General features: G+C 38.6%; 1 protein-coding gene across 1 annotated transcript in view; it reads left to right on the top strand.

Annotated features, from left to right (window-relative positions):
• The window catches only part of ntrk2a (neurotrophic tyrosine kinase, receptor, type 2a), a gene marked incomplete in the record, with an annotated part of 99306 nt that overhangs the window by 40705 nt on the left and 38232 nt on the right, over positions 1–20369 (top strand). Inside the window, 1 exon segment of the mRNA XM_035658227.1 lies at positions 16030–16218. Within this exon segment, the coding sequence (XP_035514120.1) occupies positions 16030–16218 (189 nt within the window).

Raw genomic sequence — 20369 nt, 5'->3', positions numbered from 1 at the left:
GTGATCCTAAGGAACGTTTTCAGGCTCATTAAATTGAGTAACCAAAACTACTTTGTGGACTTTGGGAGACAAAAAAGTGGCTTTGAAGAAAAACAATGATTTTGTTTGAATTTGGCAGCAGCTCTCTGTTAGCGTAGCCTATGCTGCTGCAAGTCACAGTTAGATCAAGTAATAAAAGTGATCAGAGATATGGAAATGCATTTGAGAGAAAATGGCTTCACTTCCAATTGCCTCACTCTTGTGTGCGTGATGAGTTGGGCAGGTTTCTGAAAGTCTTTTATTACAGACTGTTAACACGAGGAGCGGCAGAGCACACTACCTGCCTGTTTGGGAGGCGCTGTGCTCTCAAACTGCTGCATAACCATCAAATTGGTTTTGCAGGTATTCACGACACCTGTCAAAACATCCAGCACATCCGCCACAAAACAGATTTCTTTTCCTTCCCTTACCCTGCCAACAGCTCTGTTACAGTGGAAATTAGTGTCTCTATAAATCAAAGGATGTCAGTAGTGTTTTTTTTGGAGGAAATATTTTTTACAGTGCAAGATGTTTAAGATGTTACATGCCTTGTCTGTAACTTATTAGGGGACATACACCTTGTAAGTATCCAATACTGACGCACTCAAGATCATAAACTGAAGTATCTCTGTTAAATTAATCATCGGTTGCCTTCCACCCACTTTTCCTCTCTGAAAGACAGATGCAATCATGCATGCAGATCTGTCTCTAATAGTACGCACATGCACACTGTCACACAGTTAAAACAGAGACCCAAGAACATTTATATTGCACAACGAAAACTTCAATATTTTGCATTGGACTTATATAAATATGTAGAATCTTAATTCACTTTTTTCAATCTGTCCAAGTTGCTCACGCACCGACATGAACCACTATAGTGCAGTACATCTCAGTGACATTATGCAGACAGATAGATGCTTATATTCACAAATGCACACATGAATTAATAATTACCTGCACATGTCAAGTGCCTAAGTGCATCACATATTCACAGCACGTCCACATGTACCTTAGGTAGTGTTTTACTGCATACAGTCCGCCATATGTGCACATGTCAGTTCAGTATGTGGGATGCCTCTCTCTTGCTGTCACACACACACAGAAGCACACAGAGTTAGAGAGATGCAGTGGTGGCTGAGATTGAGGTCAGGGCAGATGCATGGGGAATATTTGATTAAGAGGGCTACAGGGTTAAAAAACACAGACACTTTTGCTGGTGTAGGAGAAGATATTTTTTTAAGTGAATTAAAGCTTAATAGGGTACAACCTTTTTTATCCCAAACCCCCAGACAGCCAAACTGGTCAGCAAATTTAATCTAAAAAAAATAAAAAATAAAATAAAAGATAAAGAAAATACCATCCTTTCAGGTGTTTTAAATCACATTATCTTAAGAGTGTGCACTTGAGTAGCCTCTGCATTCATTATTAAGAAAAAAAGGCACTAGCCACTTTCACTGATGTATCAAAATTCACATTTCAAGTGGTGTTCATTGACCATACCGTCATATGTTAGCTGTTCAAACTGCACTTAGTGTTTATATACTTTACATATACACATATTCAGCTTAAGGTTTCATTTCTGTTGATTTTAAAAGTCTTTGTTAACTACTTCTGTTAAGGTGGTGTTTTTTTTGCCCCAGGGAAATGATAAATTAGTGTAACAATATATTCTAATGCTACCAGATATACTGCCAAATCTTTCTGAAGCCTTTGCAGTGTGAGATTGAGTATGACATTTAGGGAACTGTCAGCAAAAGGGAACATTTGATTGGCTGAACTTTCACAGTTGGTTTATTTTGTTGGTTTACTTCACTTGTGTATCCATAAAAAATGATTAAAATCCTCATAATTAGAAGAGAACCCCACATTACAATCCCTTTGGGGCTTTTAGAAAAAGAGAAAAATAATCGATTTGCCAAACTGCTAATTAGGTGTCAGAAACCAAATAACATTAAAAACCGTCACAGTGAAGAATGTAAATGCAACAAAATGAATAAATACAAACAAAAGGTGAATAAAATCAATTAAGACAGCCCTGAAGCAATTAATGATAAAAGTCAAAGTGAATGAGGGAGGACTAGGGAGTGTGGGTGTCTTTGTTTGTGTATGTGTGTGTTTATAAGAAAGATAGATGAGGACAGAAAGAAAGATTGTGTGTTTTCTATTCAGGAGGGAAAACTTCAGACACATTTTCAGTCTGTATCTGAAATAATCAAAATTGTAGCTTCATCAGCAACATGAATGTAACTTTTTTACAGTTAAGAAATGTTTCTCTTGCTATGAGCTTGCATTTAAACTAAAGCTATGTTGTAGTTAGTAAATGGACCTGTACTTGTATTTTTAGTAGGCTACATATATTACAACCTGATCATATACAGTGAGTTTTTTCCTAAGGCATGTAGTGGAGTTTTTATCAACCATTGGACAGCCATATCAGTACAATAGTTACTTGGATAAAAGCAACTACCAAATGTGACATGACCAGTACTTAAACCTTACTGAGGAAATGATGGGTTATAAACATGGGAAGTTAGAAAAGGAGTAAAAATTACCTTTGTTGCTGTTTTTGTTTATATAAAACAAATATAATGTGTTAATTAGTGAGCTTTATTGGTGCTGGTAGGTGGATTTTGTCGTCGACAGAGCCAGGCTAGCTGTTTCCCCCTGCTTCCAGTCTTTGTGCTAAGCTAAGCAAACCGACTGTAGCCTTGTGATTAATGGACATTGATGGACTTCACTCTCCACCAGAAGCAAATAAGCGTATTTCCCAAAATGTCAAATTATTCCTTTAAAAAAAAGGAACAAAAACACACATGAGGCTGATTTTCATTCATGTTCAGTCAGAATTTGCTCCTCTTGTTACATAAGTAATATGTAGTAATTTTTTAAAGCTTCGTCCAGTGGATTTCAACAATAGTTTAAGAAATTTCTATTCTTCAACTTGGCGTTTGGATAACAACTGTTCCTTTGTAGGATTTAACAAAATAGAGTTCAATGTCATTCAGAAGCTATAAGTTATTGTCCTGTAAACCGTTGTCGTTGTGTAAACAGTTCCTATTAGGATGCTAGGCTCATTTTAGGGTTAAATCCATTAGATTTTTTGCACATAATTGCACATATTTTATGTTTGACCATTGTAAATTGCATAATTTAGATTTTCTTGAAAATGTTTTGAAGATGTTTGAGTTAAAAAGTGAAAAAATGCTAACACTGGGAAATATGACAATATACAATATAATAGGTTTTGAACTGGAAGTGAATGTTGTTTTATGTTTTATCTTTTTATTTCCTTTGTACATTCCGATACACAATATTATTGTTTTATAACTGAACTCTTATCAAGTGCCTGTTTTACCTTCATATGTTTGTTACCATACCTCATTTTTCATGTGTCTCCCATCAACAGTCCCCCTAACTGCAGCACAGCCCCTACAGTCTCAATTTAAAGAAATAATACATCTAAGTATATTTGCACAATGACGACCTTTATACCTCTCCACTGTCAGGATACAAAAAACATATATGGACTTGTTATAAGTCATATTCAGCATAAAGGCAAAGCTAAACAGAAAAAAAAGCTACGTACAGACTTTTTGGCCATGATCCTCTTCCATAAACTGTATTGTGTCATTAAAGCATGCGCAAGAGGCTGTTCTGTATAATTGCTTAAAAGGCTCATTTGAAAAAGATATTTCCTTCTTTAGAAGAAAGACAGGGTTTTTTTTTCAATAAAAGAAATCATTTATTGGTGTCCCTCGTTTGCAAGTGTGTCTTTTTCATCTGAAAGTGCAAGAGCTTTTAGGTGTGTCTGTGTGTGTCAGTGCATATTTTGTACTAAGTGTTCCTTTATTTATCAGTACAAAAGGCTCAGTCAGACACAATAAATGAAACTGAATATATCTGTGGCCATTTTGGCTTTGAAATCAATCCCACATCCAAATCCTCTTTTATTGTACATCCTCTTTTCTGTAAATCGTCTCTTTTTCCTTCCGCGTCTCTTTGACTCTGTCCATCTCTTAACTGTATGCAGCAATAATGTTTAAAGTCATCAAGGCTTTTCCTCTTTTACTGCATGACTGTGAGGATTTTCAACACTTGAAGAGTGTCACTGTCAGCGATGGGCTCACACTGTTCCACTCTAATTACAGTACAAACCTTTTTTTTCTTATTCTCATGGAATTTAAGAGTTTTAATATAGTGAGATGGGTTTGGCTTGGACACTAAGTATTGACGGGTTTAAGGTAGTGGTGGAGGAAGTGTTTAGATCTTTTACTTAAGTAAAAATAACAATACCACACTGCAAGAAGTGTTGTTCTGAACTCAAAGGCGTAGGAGTGAAGGAGTAAAATGCTGGCCATGGTGCACATTTCAGACAGTCTCTCCTGGTAGGCATTTATGGTGTTGCACTCGTATGTTCACATGGAAAATGAAATTGTCTATAAAGAAAGAAAAAAGAGAGCTAGAGAGAGAGTTTAAAACCTGCTTACTATCTTACCTCCACACATCTGTCCAAGTGCTGAGTGATGTGGGCATGAATGTGTTTCATACTAAGAATTTACATTTTAAACATTTAATAACCTTATGTAATACAATCCATCCAACATTTTTGGCTTGTGATCTTTTACAAAGAAACGTAGTGTCCCCCATTGCATGTTACAGATGAGTTGTTAGCAGTTCCACCAGAGAGACATTTCTCTTCTCAGCTGCTGACTCTGGTTACTTCAACATACTTACCCTCTCAGATCTCACTGCTGCTTTTGTTATGGTCTGTCACAATCCTCTGCTGAACCGGTGAGAAAAAATACTTGGTGTCACAGCACTTACCCCCCATTATCATGGTTCAAATCCTACCATACAGCTTTGGGTCAGGTTAAGTTCTTACTGTTCATTATTTACATTCTCTCAATTTTCACTACTATGCTGACGATGCACAATTCTATATACACACAAATCCCTCAGACACTCGACCTGAAAAACATATAATGATAAATGCTTGGATGACCTGATATTACCTTATACTTAATCAGGATAAATCTGAGGCTATCCTCATTGCCTCTGTCGCTGAGGTCACAAATCTTGGTGTAACTTTAGACTCTTCTATTTTGACACACATGTCAAACATATCACCAAAACAGGACATCTGAAGAGCCTCTAATTCACTCCTTTATTCACATACTGAATACATTACTGTGATGCCCTTCTCTTTTGTGTACCCACTCGGGGGTTAAAAAGACTACAGTATGTCCAGAATTCAGCTGCAAGAGTTCTCTACCACATGCAGCCCTGGGAGCATATTACCCCTACCCTTCAGCACACTGGCTTCCAATTAAGTACCTAATTTCTTTTAAAGTACGTCTCCTTGTTTATAAACTTTTCCATGGCTTGGCACCTCTATACTTCAGAGGCCACTCCAGGCCCTGCGCTATGGGTGATGAGGCCCTCAGTGTGGCTGGCCCTAACCTCTAGTATACCAGTGTGCATCTGTTGTTTATTTTAGATTGCTGAAACTGAAAACTCACCTTTTTATTTAATTAGCTTTTCCTGGTGCTTTGTAATGTGTTTGTGAATGTATTCCTTAATTTGTACATTTCATTACTGTTTTTGTTCTGTGTTAGTATTATTATTGTTTTAATTTTTTCTTTCCACTGTTATCCAACTGTCTTATCTGGTTTTGTAAGGTGCCCTGGACAGTCTTGGGATGCCAGACAATCAGAGATATCAGCACCTACCAGTTTAAGTAGTTGCTTGAATGATGGCGAGAATGGTTGCTAACAAACATTAATAAAGTAACATCTCTGTTACTACAGGGACACTCTTCAACTGAAATGATGCTCTCCTTAGTAGTGGTAGTAGTGATAGTGAAAAAAATTAAGCTATAGCAATCTTTGTAACAGAGAGAGCTTTTTAAAACACTGAAAATAGATCCTGAGCAACGTTATATGGTACGACACAGCTTCCACATGTCACCACCATGTCACCGCCCGAAAGACTTTGGATTGGTTTTCATATTCTTCTATTACTTTATATTAATCATAATGTTTGATATTAATAATATATTATTGGATTATTATTACTGATGCATTAATGTATAACAAACATTTCACTGCAGTTGGTCAATGTGTCAATGTGTATTTTAGGTAGCTTAATCAGTAACAGTGTGTCTTATGTATACGATCATCACGATTTGTATGTAAAATCTTAATCTGCAAAGAAACTTTAGCTTGGGTTGAGATGTAATTCAGTTTTATAAATATTTTCTCAATTTGGTCATTATTATCTGAAGCATTTTTCTCCATATTGAACAGATGCTTGGTGGTAATTTTCCTGCTGGCCTTATATTACAGAACCGGAAACACAAAAACACTCACTTGAATTTCTTTCACTGTCACTTCCTTCCCTGCTACTTTATTTTCACATCTCTGAATCTCTGACCACCTCTGAGTGCTTTAAGTAGGAGGAACTGGTCTTCCAGTGTGTAATATGAGAAGGTGAATGTGGGTTGAATATTAAAAATAAAAAAGATCAGACTGAGGGGGCTACGAGGAAGAAAGAGAGAGGAAGATGTGGGAAAAAACAAGAGGATGACGACAGTAAGTGGGGTGGTAGACACATGCATGGAGATGAGAAAGGAGATACACGACACGAGACAGATGCAGGGAGACGAGCAAATGTCTATTTTTACCATGGTTGGTACAGAGAATAGGGGAATGTGATAGGCTTCTGCATTAGGCCAAAGAGGAGGAGGATTTTTGGCTTGTACAGGCAGATTCATATGGACATTTAACTGCAGTGTAGAGGAAATTCAACCCATCTACTGTATCCATCCCACTATTTCTCTGTCATTTCCTCTTTGTTAGCCCTTCTCCCTCAATCCATGCCTCATTCTATCTATCCTGTCTCTGTATTCCCATTGTTCTCTTTCTATTTTATGCATAACCTTAATCTTTCTTTCTTACTTTCTCATGGCAGGGACTCATTTTGGATGTCATTTCAAAGCTATTTTCTATCATAAGCTGCTGTCCCTGAAATTAAACCTAAATGCTCCATGCAGTAATAGGTTAAACGTACTAGTAAGCTACTGTATAATAAAATCTAGAGCTGAAATGTTTAATTGATTAATCAATTTATTGATCGCTAGAAAAAAAACATAAGCAACAATTTAGACAAACTGATTATTGGGAAATAGTGAAAAAAAGGCTTTTCTTCTACATCTTCTAGTTCCAGCTTCTCACATGAGATTTGTTACTTTTTTTTTGTCCTATATACCTAAAAACTGAATTTATCTGCATTTTGGACTGTCATTGTTTTGAGCAATAAATAACCGATAAGCAAGTGAAACTTAGGCAAAGGTATAAACACCCTTAGCTATTGTTTATCAAGAGTTTAACATAAAAAACTGGTTTGATCAGATGTGATTGACAGGGGCCTGGAAACATAAGCAAACAATCCCAGAGCTGTCACCACATTTTGATTCAAATGTTGGCAAATCCTGACTGGTGTATGGAGGGATGACAAATTAAAGGAAAAACCAATGATATCTTAGTAAGGTGTTGTCAGAACAGCTTCAATGCGCCTTGGCGTTGATTCTACAAGTCTCTGGAACTCTATTGAGGCGATAGACAACATTCTTCCATTTGGTGTTTTGATGACAGTGGTGGAGAGTGTTGTCTAACACATCAGTCCAAAATCCGACTTAGGTGGATTGAGATCAGGTGATTGTGAAGGCCAGAGCGTGTGATTCAAACAATTTTCATACTCATCAAACCATTCAGTGACCCGCCGAGCCCTATGGATGGGGGCATTGTCATCCTGGAAAAGACCACCCCCATAGAATAAACCTGATCACTCAGAACAACTTTGTATTGATTTGCAGTGACCCATCTCTCTAAGGGAACAATTGGACCCAAACCATGCGAACAATGTGCCCTCCACAGCATAAGAGTCACTCAGGGTCAAGCAGTCAGGCCTGTACTGTACTTTTTGTGTACACCTGACATGCACTCACCCACTATGTAGACCAGTGCCTATGGTTTTTGAACCCCTGAATTACCAAATGTGCATTCATCTTTGTAATGAGCGATTCATGCACTGCAACCCTACTATAATAGCCTTCTGACAAAATTTGAATCAATTGGTCCAGCATTCGTTTACAAGCCACAGAGCATGATTGGATGTTAATTTCTTAATTGTACCATAAAGTGGACCCATGTGGAAGCATGTGCATAAATTAAGTTCTCTCCATTTATAGAGGTTTTTCTTTGATTTGTCACCTATCTGTATGTGAAATCATCCCTATTTTGCTGACCCCTGCTTCACTTCAAACCAGTGAGAAGACAAAAACACAAATACAGAATTCTCACATGTGAAATATACAAAACTGTAGGACCCCATAAGTCAGAGAAAGAAGCAGAGTGTTTTTCAGGTATTAAACATCTAAAATCTCATTAGCATTTTTCTTCTTTCAGTTCATTTTTTGCCTCTATTTATCCCTCTGTCAACCAGCCACTCAGTGAATCTGAATCTGTTTCTTTCCTTTCTGCTGTGTCTTCTCCTCTGTCTCTCTCCCCTGCATCCCTCCGTCCCTCTTCCTTCTGGATCGATAGATTACTTCCTGTGTTCAGCGAGTTGACAGCACAGTTTAGGGAACACGGGGTTCATGTTACCAGTCATCTGTGAGTGTGTGTTTTTGTGTGTTTGTACGTATTGTGAAGCTTAAGGGGTCACCGAGACCTCTGGGGTCAACAGTGGCAGCAGTCCTGTCTTTGCCCTGAAGCCTGAGTTACTGCTCTACTGACTGCCTGGATGAAACATCAGAAAGAGACAGAATTAAAGGTTTACATAAAAGAATTTCTTGCCTTTTTGATTCGCAGTCAGTTATTCTTCATCAAAAGGCAAAGTAATTACATGGCAGCCAGAGTTTCTGCATTTGTGCCTGGGAAATTGTCAAGAATTTCTCAGAAATAGCAGCAATGTTTCAGCAGCAAGAGCCAAGATTGTTGCAATAAAGAGACTGAACGAGAGCTGAACACTTGCTTGTTCAATCCATTGTTTTTGTCAGTTTATACCTGATATCTAGGTTGTCCATCACCACCTCTAAAGTGTATCTACACCCCATATTTCAACCAATCTTGCACTCTGACATCACTGACTACCTCCAATAAAGTAATCTCAAATCATGAAATCCACCATTATCTGCTAACAACTGCTCTCACTGTTCCTCTCTGGGCATAGGACAACCAAGCAGTTTTAACAGACTGATTGACAGGCCCTGATGTCCTTAAATCCCATAAAAGCCTCTCTACATCCATCGCCCAGGGCAACATGCTGCAGTAAATGGCTTCAGTTTGTCTGAGGTGTACCCAGAGAGCCTAAAAGAGATCAATACAGTCACTCACAGTCATTGTTTTAACTCAGCTCCAGTGTAGGCTCCTGCCATAAAACTCCTGCTCCACTCCAGATCCCAAACCCTCGGGCTCCCACAGCAACACTGGTGTCAAAGCAGCATCTTAAAGAGCTAAAGAATGGGCTGTCCACATGGACATATTCATAGCTGTGTATCTGACTCTCAAACATTGGCGTGTTGTATCTGTAGCTCCTGTACTATTGCCCATTTTCCTTTAAATGACTCTTAATATGTCTGAATTTCTGCAGAATGTGTCAGGGTTGCATTTTAGCTGGATTACAGTATATTTAATTGCCAGCACCCAAATCCTGTTACAGTATGTTTGCTAGCGAATAGTAGAACGAGTATCAGCTGCATTTCCCTTGTGTAAGTTAGAAATATTATAGCAACAAAACTTTCAACACCTGTTTTTTTACACTACAGCTTTCAAGTTTATATTATCCCCTTGACATTCAAAGTGGAGGGATTTTACTTTCCTGACAAGGTTGTGTAACTACTGTATGTCGACATACATCTGCTCAGTTTCTCCAAGCGTCTAATTCTCTGCATTCAACATAAACCTGTAATGAAGCAAGCTGTGTGAACTAGAGGTCATTAATTTAACAATGGCATTATTCATGAACTGTACTGTGATTTGGTGAAAGTATGGCCCAACCTCCCTTGACAGAAACAGCTGTTCAACTAGACACAGAGCCATTTGTAGCGGTACACAAACCTGATCACGAATCACAGCTACAGAGTTGCAGCACTTCTTAAAAGACCCTTAAGGGGAAATTCCAGTTTTATGCAACTTTTTTGTATAGGGTATAAGTTGATACCCTGTTTAATACATTTTTAGCCTTTTTACAACCTGTCTGATTGTCTAACCTTTAGATGTTGTTGTAGCGATGTTACTGTGTTCAAATCAGTTACTTTGTGTACAGTGTTAGTACAGTTAGTGTCACAACCAACAGACAACAACAAAATAAGTCACAATGTGTAAATAACTGGAATGTTCCTTTAAATAACCTTTTCTTTCCCACAAACTGTACAATTTAAAGTGAACCACTTTAAATTCACCACATTCCTTCCACCACACTGACATCTTAAACACATATAATCACAGCACATTGTTGTTAAAAAGACAAATAGAATCGGAAACAATGACATAGTTTGTGTTTTTAGTGGTCATCCTCCTGCCATCCGCAGTGTCATGACCTGAACTTTGAAAGCAAGGCAATGTATTTTATTGACCGTGCACCAGACTCCGAGGAGCTCCCATATCCACCATTTTAAACATCGGCTCCATGTCTATTAACACTGTTAGGTCATGACCTGACCCCACTTATACCATTGCCTCTCCTGTCTATCTCTCTCTTCCTCTCTCCACCTCCCTTCTATACCTTCTCAACACCCCCCCTCCCCCCTTTACCAAGTCTCTCCCTGTGGACCCTCAGCCACCTCTCTTTCTCACACACACACACACACATATACATGCATGCAGGCTCTTGTTGCCCCTCGACTTAACGGTATTTATAACGATCTGACCCTGGGACCTCTCTGTGTTAATGATCTTCTGCCCCTCCCAACACAAACACACATACTGAGTGACAATAACCTGCACTCTTGTGTGCGTCATGTTTGTTTCTTCCCTTTGTTACACTGACATAAACTCAGCATGCTAAACATAGCAAGTAATCAGACAACTTGAACAGATAAAATCTAACAGTTTCACTTCTTGAATGCAATATTTCTCCAGTGAGAGAAATTTGGAAACCATGTCCTTTCTGTAGGGCCGTCAGCTGTAACAATGCAAAATGGCTGCCTCCCTTGCTGATACAGATCCCAATTTGAAGGAAAATGAAAAGCTTCCATATTAATAAAATAAATAAAATGTACTACTCTTACAAACTTAACAATTAGTAGCTTCTGCCTACCAGTAGCCATGGAAATCAGATGATGACAAGATCAAATATTTCAGCTTCTTGCCGCGTCCTCTGGGTTGTGAATGCAATCAAGGCTAAAAATCCCTTTTATTTATCTTCAACATTACAGACAAGGTTTTTGCATAAAGATTTAATTGAACTATATTTTTTCTTCAAAGCTATATAAAAGTTCCAGTCAATGTCTCTTTGACTGTAATGCATAAAAATAAGTTTTTATTTTAAGTTTATTTTACATCTCGACAAAAACAATTATGTCTAATCATCTGATGATTTGTAAGTCTAAAGGGAAACTGAAGGATTCAGATATTTTTCCCTTTTTACAACAAAAATATACAACATTAACAATCCACATACTGCTACTACAAGTACTGCTACCACTACTACCATTAATAATAATAATAATAATAATAATAATAATAATAATAATAATAACATTTTGTTAAGCCTGACATAACATTTTGCAGAGGGGTTGACATTGTTTCATAAGGTAGAAATGATTTGTAATTTGTAAAAACTGAGGCACAGTTCTGAGATATGGCAGAACATTTCGAACAGCATTTGGTCCAAAGAATACAGTTACAATATTTTTCAATTCCCTCCAAACCTTGTTTGGTATTCATCTTTCGCTCCCCCTTCATCACTCTTTATGGTCCATTTATTAAAAGTGATATATTAGCATACAGGTCTGATCCTGGACACAGCGTGCACATCTCCACACAGAAAAACAAACTATATGCTCTTGCTCTCATTCCTTTTCTCTCTCAAGGCCTTTTCAATCCTCACATGAGTCACCAACACACACATACCAGCTGGTTTAAACACACACACACACACACATCCTCACATACAAACAAACTCTCTCAGTTTCTCCCTCTCAATCAAGCCCTGTCAGCAGCACTAGAGCCTGATATGAGGCCAGGGACAGAGGAAATGAACGATGTCAACCAGTGTTATAATTCAGCAGAACCGACCACATGAGGGGGAATACATCTACTGTATTTTGTGCTCATGGGAAATCAATCTCATCTCATAATACAATGTTTGCAGGCGTATGCTCGTGTCTTGAAAAGGTCTAGAGAAGGACTGTGCTTCGTGTTCACTCTGTGTGTGTGTGTGAGTGTAACTCTGAATAGTTCTTCCCTTTCCATGCTCTAACTTGTCTCTGGTGTTATTTTTCTTCATCTGACACACGGTGAAGAGCTGATGAAAGACCAAGACTAGATGGAGGCATCCAATTATGCTTGTTAAGACAGCCTTATACACAGGCACATATACACACACACATTTTCTCATCCAAGTCAAATAGTTCACAGCCCTAAATCAGAGAAGAATGCATAAATAAGATGATACAGAGTTAGAAGCATGCAAATCACCCACAGGCCTTTATTATAGTACTTGTTGGACAATGCACTGAAAAGCAGTAATTTGCTAACCTCTGCATGTACCTGAGAGATTAAGATCATTTACAAGCATTGCTGGTTATCATTAAGTTATTTGTTGTGTTAGCACTGGATGATATTTTCTCCAGTAATTTCAACTGACATCATGATGACAGACCTACAAAAATACAGACCTGTATGTGGTTGGTAATTGATAGAATACAGGATATAAAGGACGTGAAAAAAGAAACCCTGCATCCATGCAAACTTTGGCCCTTTGGGACTGTGAAAATGTCACTTTACAAGTTTTTCTCACCTTTGTAACCTTGTGAGCACATACACTCTCACTGTTACCCTCTACAACTCCACACAGAAGTGTTTTCTGTGCCGACATCCCAATCGACAGGACAACATTATTTCTCTGTGCCTTTCCAAAACTGTTAAAAATCACAGCTTAAACATAATTCTGTATGATGTGACAACAATGTAGTTAAAAGAGACCTATTATGCTCATTTCCAGCATTATATTCTTAGTCTGAGATTCCAGAGTAGCGTTGCATGATTCATAAAAACATCTATCTTATACTGGCCCTTCATGCAGCCCCTGAGTTCATCCTCTCTGTCTGAAACAGAGGGCCATGGGCACAAGGAGTTTGGAGTTTACATCTCTAGTATCATTACAGGAGATTTGGACCGCCTGGAGCGCCAGTGCCTCGAGTTAGCAACTGCATTAAAGTCCGTAAAGCCCTGAGAGTTGAAGCAGGACATCAGAGGGTAAACCAGAAAATATAGAACTTAGAAAGCACTTTTTTGCAAGACTTAAATGAGTTCCTCCTGACTCCACTTTTAGCCTTGGTTTGATGGTCAAGAAAAACATTGTGTGAGCCTCTTGGCTATGATGAAAGTTATTAGCACTCACCCAAATGGATCAACTACCCAAAACAATAAACTGAAAGTGACTGGAAGCTGTGATGAAGCGCAGTGAGGAGTGTTGATCCTCAGTGGGATCAGTTGTGAGTCTTTGACATCACAGGGAGTCAGTGGATTTAAAGTTTGAATGATATCAAGAAGCGGAGATTTTAAATGATATACAGTGAAACTGAGAGTTAAAGGATAGGTTCACATTTATTCAAGTCAATATTAAAACAATACTTAAAGGCCAATTTGTACATTGAAAACATGTAGCTGCAGTGGAAGTACTTTACAACTTACATACAAATATATATTTGCACAGAACGATGCTCCAACTGCGTGTGTTTATCCTTACATAAGAGAGAGTGATCATCGATATGTGCCTGCATGCACTTGCACATGTAGCTGCTATTTAGTGATACAGTCTGTGAAAAAGGCTGATATTGTTTGCTTTGGCACTCAACCTAAATACACAGAGAATTAGCAGCAGTGTCATGAAGTTGTGCTGTAACTGCAAACTTGTGAACATACAATCAGCTTTATGGACTGTTTTTACTGTCTTAATTAGAAGCTAATAACACCTCCTTTCTGTTGCCAAAACAAGCCATTTTTCCATAAAAGGGTTGGGTACGGTGTCTGACTCATGCCATCCCACCTCTCTTCTGTTTGCAGTGTCTTGTTTCACGCTGTTGGTATTTTTGCTTTCAGAAATGTCTGTTGTATGAAACTCAAATGTTAATATCCAGCGTTTTCTAACTTGCACTGTAAGGTAAGTTAGTGTGAATTCAAAATTTTGATATAGAAAAGCTTATTCTCCAGAGATTTTGTTCTCCAGGTAATAGAAGTATAACAACTAAGAGCACTGAATCTGGATTTCCTTCTTGGTTTTTATTCCACCAGGTTCCTAGATTACCGGCATTTGTCTTTTTGAAGGCATACATTAATTCCCCCGGTTACCCTCCAGCTTTGTAGAAATACACTTTCATCTCTCTCTTTCTTTGACTTCATCATTAAATGTTGCAGAGCCTGACCTAAAAAGTAACCCAGCAGTCAAACATGAAAACAATCACAATTTACAAAGCACCTTGTACTAAAGGCATGGTCCTGTAATAGGACTCTAACGGGCTCATTTTCAACATGCGTAAATTCGCTAATTTGTCACCCAAACAAGATGACCAAAGTCAACGCTATGGGAGCTGCTACCTATAGCTCCACATCCACATGTCCTACACAGAGAAACATACTCTAACTTTGTCAGATGCTATTGTCAGTCCTCTTCTGACTTCTTACAGGGCTGTTGTATTTTGAACCTGAATTAATTGCCCACGTCTGGGGGCAAAGTGTTTACAGCCGTTCTTAATGAATCACAGTCAAAGAACAAGGGAAACCCTGCCATCAGGGGTGAGATGCAATAATCATTCAGATGGGGATAATAGATAACACTTACAATCTTTTAAACATGTTGCACTCATTTGTACAGACAAAAAATAGAATTAAAAAGTAAAAGGAAGTCAAGAGGACATTACAATCCTGTAAACCTTTTAACCTCCGCACACCTGACCAAGAAGGAAGTGGGCACTTTACGAATTATTGGTTTCAGTTCTAATTCTGACTTTGGAAAAGAGAGCAGGAAGGGTGTTTCAGACACTGCTCAACCATCCGACAAGCACATTGTTCTAAGCATACTGATCAAATAACTCTACGCCTATGTGAAATCCAGAATCAATATCGGCGAATATTCACCTTCTGTTCACTCTTATTCTATGCAAGCAAATAAAACCTTCGCTTCTTGTAGCATTCACATCCATGTTTCATGTGGAAGCAATAGCAAATATGTTTGTGTGGTTGAGCCCTAAAACAGAATACAAATCAGCAAACTCATCTTTGGCACATCCTGCACTGCCCACATTTTGTCTTTTTGATGTTTTTTGTGAGTTTCCATACCTACCATAGTTTCTCCTTTTTCACAACCCAGGTTGTCAAACACAGACAAAGGTGGTGTTGAGTTAGTAGCTGTCTGCAGTTTCACTGCTAGATGCCACTAAATCCTACACACTGGTCCTTTTAGCTGATGGTTATGTAGCAACAAATTTAACTGTGTTGAGATTTCTCAAGCACAGAGGGCTCTGATCTAAGAACTAATGTAACTGATTAAAACTGAGGTGAGGTCTCTCTCTCCTTCTCTCAGATGTGTATTGTGATTAATAATCATAGCTAGTGATCTCATCGCCTCAATCTCTGCTAATAACAGATTCAAAGCTTTTTTCTCTTGTGACTTTATACTGTTAGCATGGCTGGCCATGTGCTGAAATGTCTCTCCATCATTGTTTAGAAAAGATAAAGCAACTGGACTCAGTCATGCTTATCCCTCCTCTCTCTGCTCTCTCAGGACCATCTTCAGTAATCAGCAACGACGATGACTCTGCCTCTCCTCTTCACCACGTCTCCAATGGCAGCAACACCCCTTCTTCCTCAGAGATGGGCCCTGATGCGGTTATCATCGGCATGACCAAGATCCCAGTGATAGAAAACCCTCAGTACTTCAGGAGCACAAACAACCTCCTGAAGACGGACACGTGTAAGTAAAAATCTTATACTTTTTAATGGCTTCCCAAATTAACTCAAATCTTTAAATGTTAGTGAATCCATTATGAGCTATACTTTCAAATATTCAAGTTAACTGCACTTGTGTGATACATGGGGGTTACCATGGCAACATATTTCCTGCTGTCATGGCAATGACCTTGGAGCTGCCGAGGATAAGCTGTCAATTCTGATGGAGAATTGGGAAATAAAAAGTCAATTTATATGCCCCAGCATATGTTAGGCACATATCCATTCATACAGTTTGAGACTTCCATGTGTGACTCATACACATACATTACCAGAGGTGAAGGCAGCACAACATACAAGTGTCTGTGAGTCACTACAGGTAGACGTATTTTTCTGAGTGTAAACCAGCACCAATTTATCTAACCGCACCACATATATACAGAACAGATTCAACAAAGCAAGAGACAGAAGGGCAAAGTGGTCAAAGAAAGTGGGAAGGAGAACGGGACAAACAGAAATAGAAGAGAAACATGAGGAGAACAGAAGGAAACAGAGAGACAGCAACAGTCAAACAGACAGACAGAGAGCACACAAGGATATTGACCTGGTCCATCAACATGACATTATGATTATTGGCAAGTAATAAAAGCTTCTCTAGGCTTCGGCCTTGTGTTGCAGTAAATTATGGAACCGCATGCATATGTGTGTGTGTGTGTGTGTGTGTGTGCGTGTGTTGTGTGTGAGCACCATCAGGCTCCCTTTGTTGAAGACAAGGTTGAGGATGTATAATGATGGGGGACTGGGGCTTGACCTCTTCAGCCCCGCGATATAACTAAAAGATAGACTGGGATTTACAGCCTAAAGACAAGAATGAAAGCGCTGAGGATCAATAAAAGTCAATAACGTACTGCTGTGTATGTGTATATGCCTGTGTGTGTTTTTAATATATTACAGCCATTACAACTATTACTCTGTGCGCTTCTTTGACTCTCAGACAGGGAGCATAAATACTGAAAGTATCTGACCGATTATTTGGCACTCTGCCTTTTCAGACCCATACAATAGCCTTTGATGGAGACAGTTTGGCAAAGTGGCTCTAGGTTGTATGCCAAGAACTGAACTCTTTTTAAACAGTGGCCTCAACCAGCTTGTGCCTTGTAATATTGAATATAGGAATCAGTGGTGGGTACACGTTTTTGCTTAAAAGAGGGCATAGGCCTCTTCTTGGCAGCAATAAAAGCAACAATTACTCTGCAGAGATGATGGATCCGTGTGTAATTATGGGAACTGTTAGCTGTGTTGCACAGCTTCAGTTGTTGCAGCTTAGATCTGAAGTGAGCACCTCATTAACAATAATAACATCAAAGGAGTTTGCATTGTTGGAAAGTACGTCACATGCATTATTAAAGAGTTACAGTAAAACAACCCTCGACTTGCAGAGGTAGTAACTACTGTGTTTGTGGTTCCCTAATCCTACAGTACGTAAAGGGCTGTTAGCGATACTAGCAGCAATAATGTGTATTTTGAAAGTGAAATACTGAGGTTATGAATCCAATTTCTACTAACCAAGCACTGGCTCTAGATAGGGACTTTTGCGTTTTTTGTAAGTTTCATGGCCACCATAGTTTCTCCTACATGCTTAGAAGGTTGAGCTGTATTCAAATGGTTGCAATCTGCAATTCCACTACTAGATGCCACTAAATCCTGGACACACAACAATCTAAACATATGATGATCTTATAGAATAAACTACCCAACAGTATATATATTATTTATACCTAGCTCTATATACCTAGGTTTCGAGCGCAGGACTTTTACTTGTAGTGTATTTTCAGTGTGGGACTGCTACTTTTACTTAATAAAAAGATGTGTGAACTTCTTCCACAACTGATATAATGTAAACTCGTTAAATTAAAAAGTGGTAAAACGCTGAGACAAATACAGCAGTAGTCACTACAGCCCTGAACTGAGGGAGAGACTTTTCTTCCTTATGTTACACCTTCCTCTTGGCTTATTTTGGAGTGTGTCTCAATTTTTCCACCATTTCCATCTCAGCAGATCTTTTGGGGTTTTTATTTTGTTGTATCTAGGGAATGAGGATTAACATTGCTCTGGAAAATGTTGTTCATAAGTCAACACGTTAGTACAGTATTTGAAAACACCCATTTACACACACACACGCACACTAAGCTTGTAAAAATTTAGGTCACAATTAGTTACACCAAGGAAGTGGAAGATAAAAGGCATGATGACATTAATTGCATGAGGAATTTGATGGAGAAGGTCCTGTTTTTAAAGCATCTGTCAAACATGATTGTGGCTTTGACCTATCACACACCATTTCTAATGGGTTTAAGCTGTTTTATGTCAGCATTCAGGGTCCTGGAAAGATTTTGGGCAGATGAGAGACGGAGGAATGGCAGAAGAGGCAGATGGCAAACTGGGAATAATTATGTCCTGAGACATTAATTTTTTTTGGTTGTTTATAAGATGCTGATTGAGGAGGATCGGTGCGAGAGGTGGCTGTAAAGGGAGAATGTTGAGGCAATCAGAGAACGGAGGAAAAGGACAGATGAAAAAAGATGGGAGAGAAGGTGGTTGATGGGAAATATTATTCCTCTTGATGGTAATGTTGTAAGCGCTGTCATAAACAAGTGATAGAAAAAGACTGATGGAGCAACAGAATGAGAGAAAAACATGTGCCTGTGTTAATGTTTAGAAGATGTTGATTAAAAAGTGAGGGGAATGGCAATAGGAAGAAATAAATGATGGAACGGAGGGGCGCTAAAAAAGGAAAGTGAAAGTAAGATAATGAAGCTGCATGGAGCGATGCTAAATGAGGGAAAATGAGCGAGTATGATAAGCAGGGAAAACGGGTACTAATTAAGAAAAACATCAGAGAATAAGAGTGCAAAGTTTGGTAAATGGGGAATAATATTTCTGTAGATCTTAATTAAGGATACTGATTGAGGAGAAGAGGGGTGATGTGTAGCACACAGAGATACAGTTTAATAATGAAAGCAGGGTGGAAGAAGGAGTGTAAAATTGGCAAGGGCAGACAGCTGGAAAGCAGAATTCATGAGCAATATAAGGCCATAAAAAATAAAATAACTTCATTTTGAAAGTTCTTGATTGCTATGCGCAGCAATTATGGAAAATTCTTGACTGTATAAATGCAAAATTTGTTGCAATGACGGATTATAAATCTAACAATAAAGACACATTTTAAAATACAGCAGAGAAGGCTGAGAGAACAACACCAAATCTTCCTGCCAAAGGGAAAAAAGCAGTAGGGGCAGGATTGCTCTGCACACATCAAGTTATTTGCTATTTGAGGGTGTTAATTAAGGAGAAGTGGTGCGAGGCGTTTTCATGGGTGAACGCTTATTACACAACTGCAGTAGGAAATGGTGCGGTGAGGTTATTAGCTGGTTAAATGGTGGGTAGTTGTCTTGTGGGGATGTGGGTTTATTGTGTGCTGACGCTGCATGGGGAGTTGTGAGTGCACTGAGATCTGTGACCCACTACTGCTGTTTTTGAACTGAAGACAATCGTGTCATGACGAAAAGTGGATAATAGATATAAACACTGAATTTTAGCCACAGTGATTCCTCTGCATACTCAAACCTGTCTCATTTAAACATGTTTATATGGTACTAAGTTAAGTTGTTGCAACCAAAGCTTAATGTTTAACCAGTCGTAGCAGCACGTAGGGCAAGATTGTCATCTGGGTTAAATATAAAAAAAAAGTCAACTGTAGCACAATACATGACTTGTTTAGTTTATCAACATTAAAGTTCACAGAGTGAAACTTAAATCTTTCCCTAAATTTGACCAAAATGCTTTTGTATCCTAAACCTGACGTGCCCTGCTTTTACACACTCACCATCCACCAGAACCACCTCTGTACGACTTTTGTGTGGAACAATGCTTTACTTGAAAACATGATACCAGAGAACATAATTTTTATTGTGCACTCCAGGCAATATCAATCAAACTGGTGTTGGTTATTAATTTAAGAATGCTGTTTATCTGTTTTTGTAAAAGAAATTCTTCTGTTATCCCAAAACCTATTGGTATTAAGTCTAGGAGACAGGGCTGACATACTGTATACTGTACGTGTGCAAAGCTTACAGAGGCACACATGCAGATGCACACACACACATATTGCATTGT

This window comes from Morone saxatilis, unplaced genomic scaffold (genome assembly GCF_004916995.1).
Source record: "Morone saxatilis isolate NCDOM2014 unplaced genomic scaffold, NCSU_SB_2.0 Contig16, whole genome shotgun sequence".
In the NCBI taxonomy this organism is placed as follows: domain Eukaryota; kingdom Metazoa; phylum Chordata; class Actinopteri; family Moronidae; genus Morone; species Morone saxatilis.
Note: the sequence above shows the minus strand (reverse complement) of the source record. Positions and strands in the feature narration are given on the sequence as shown.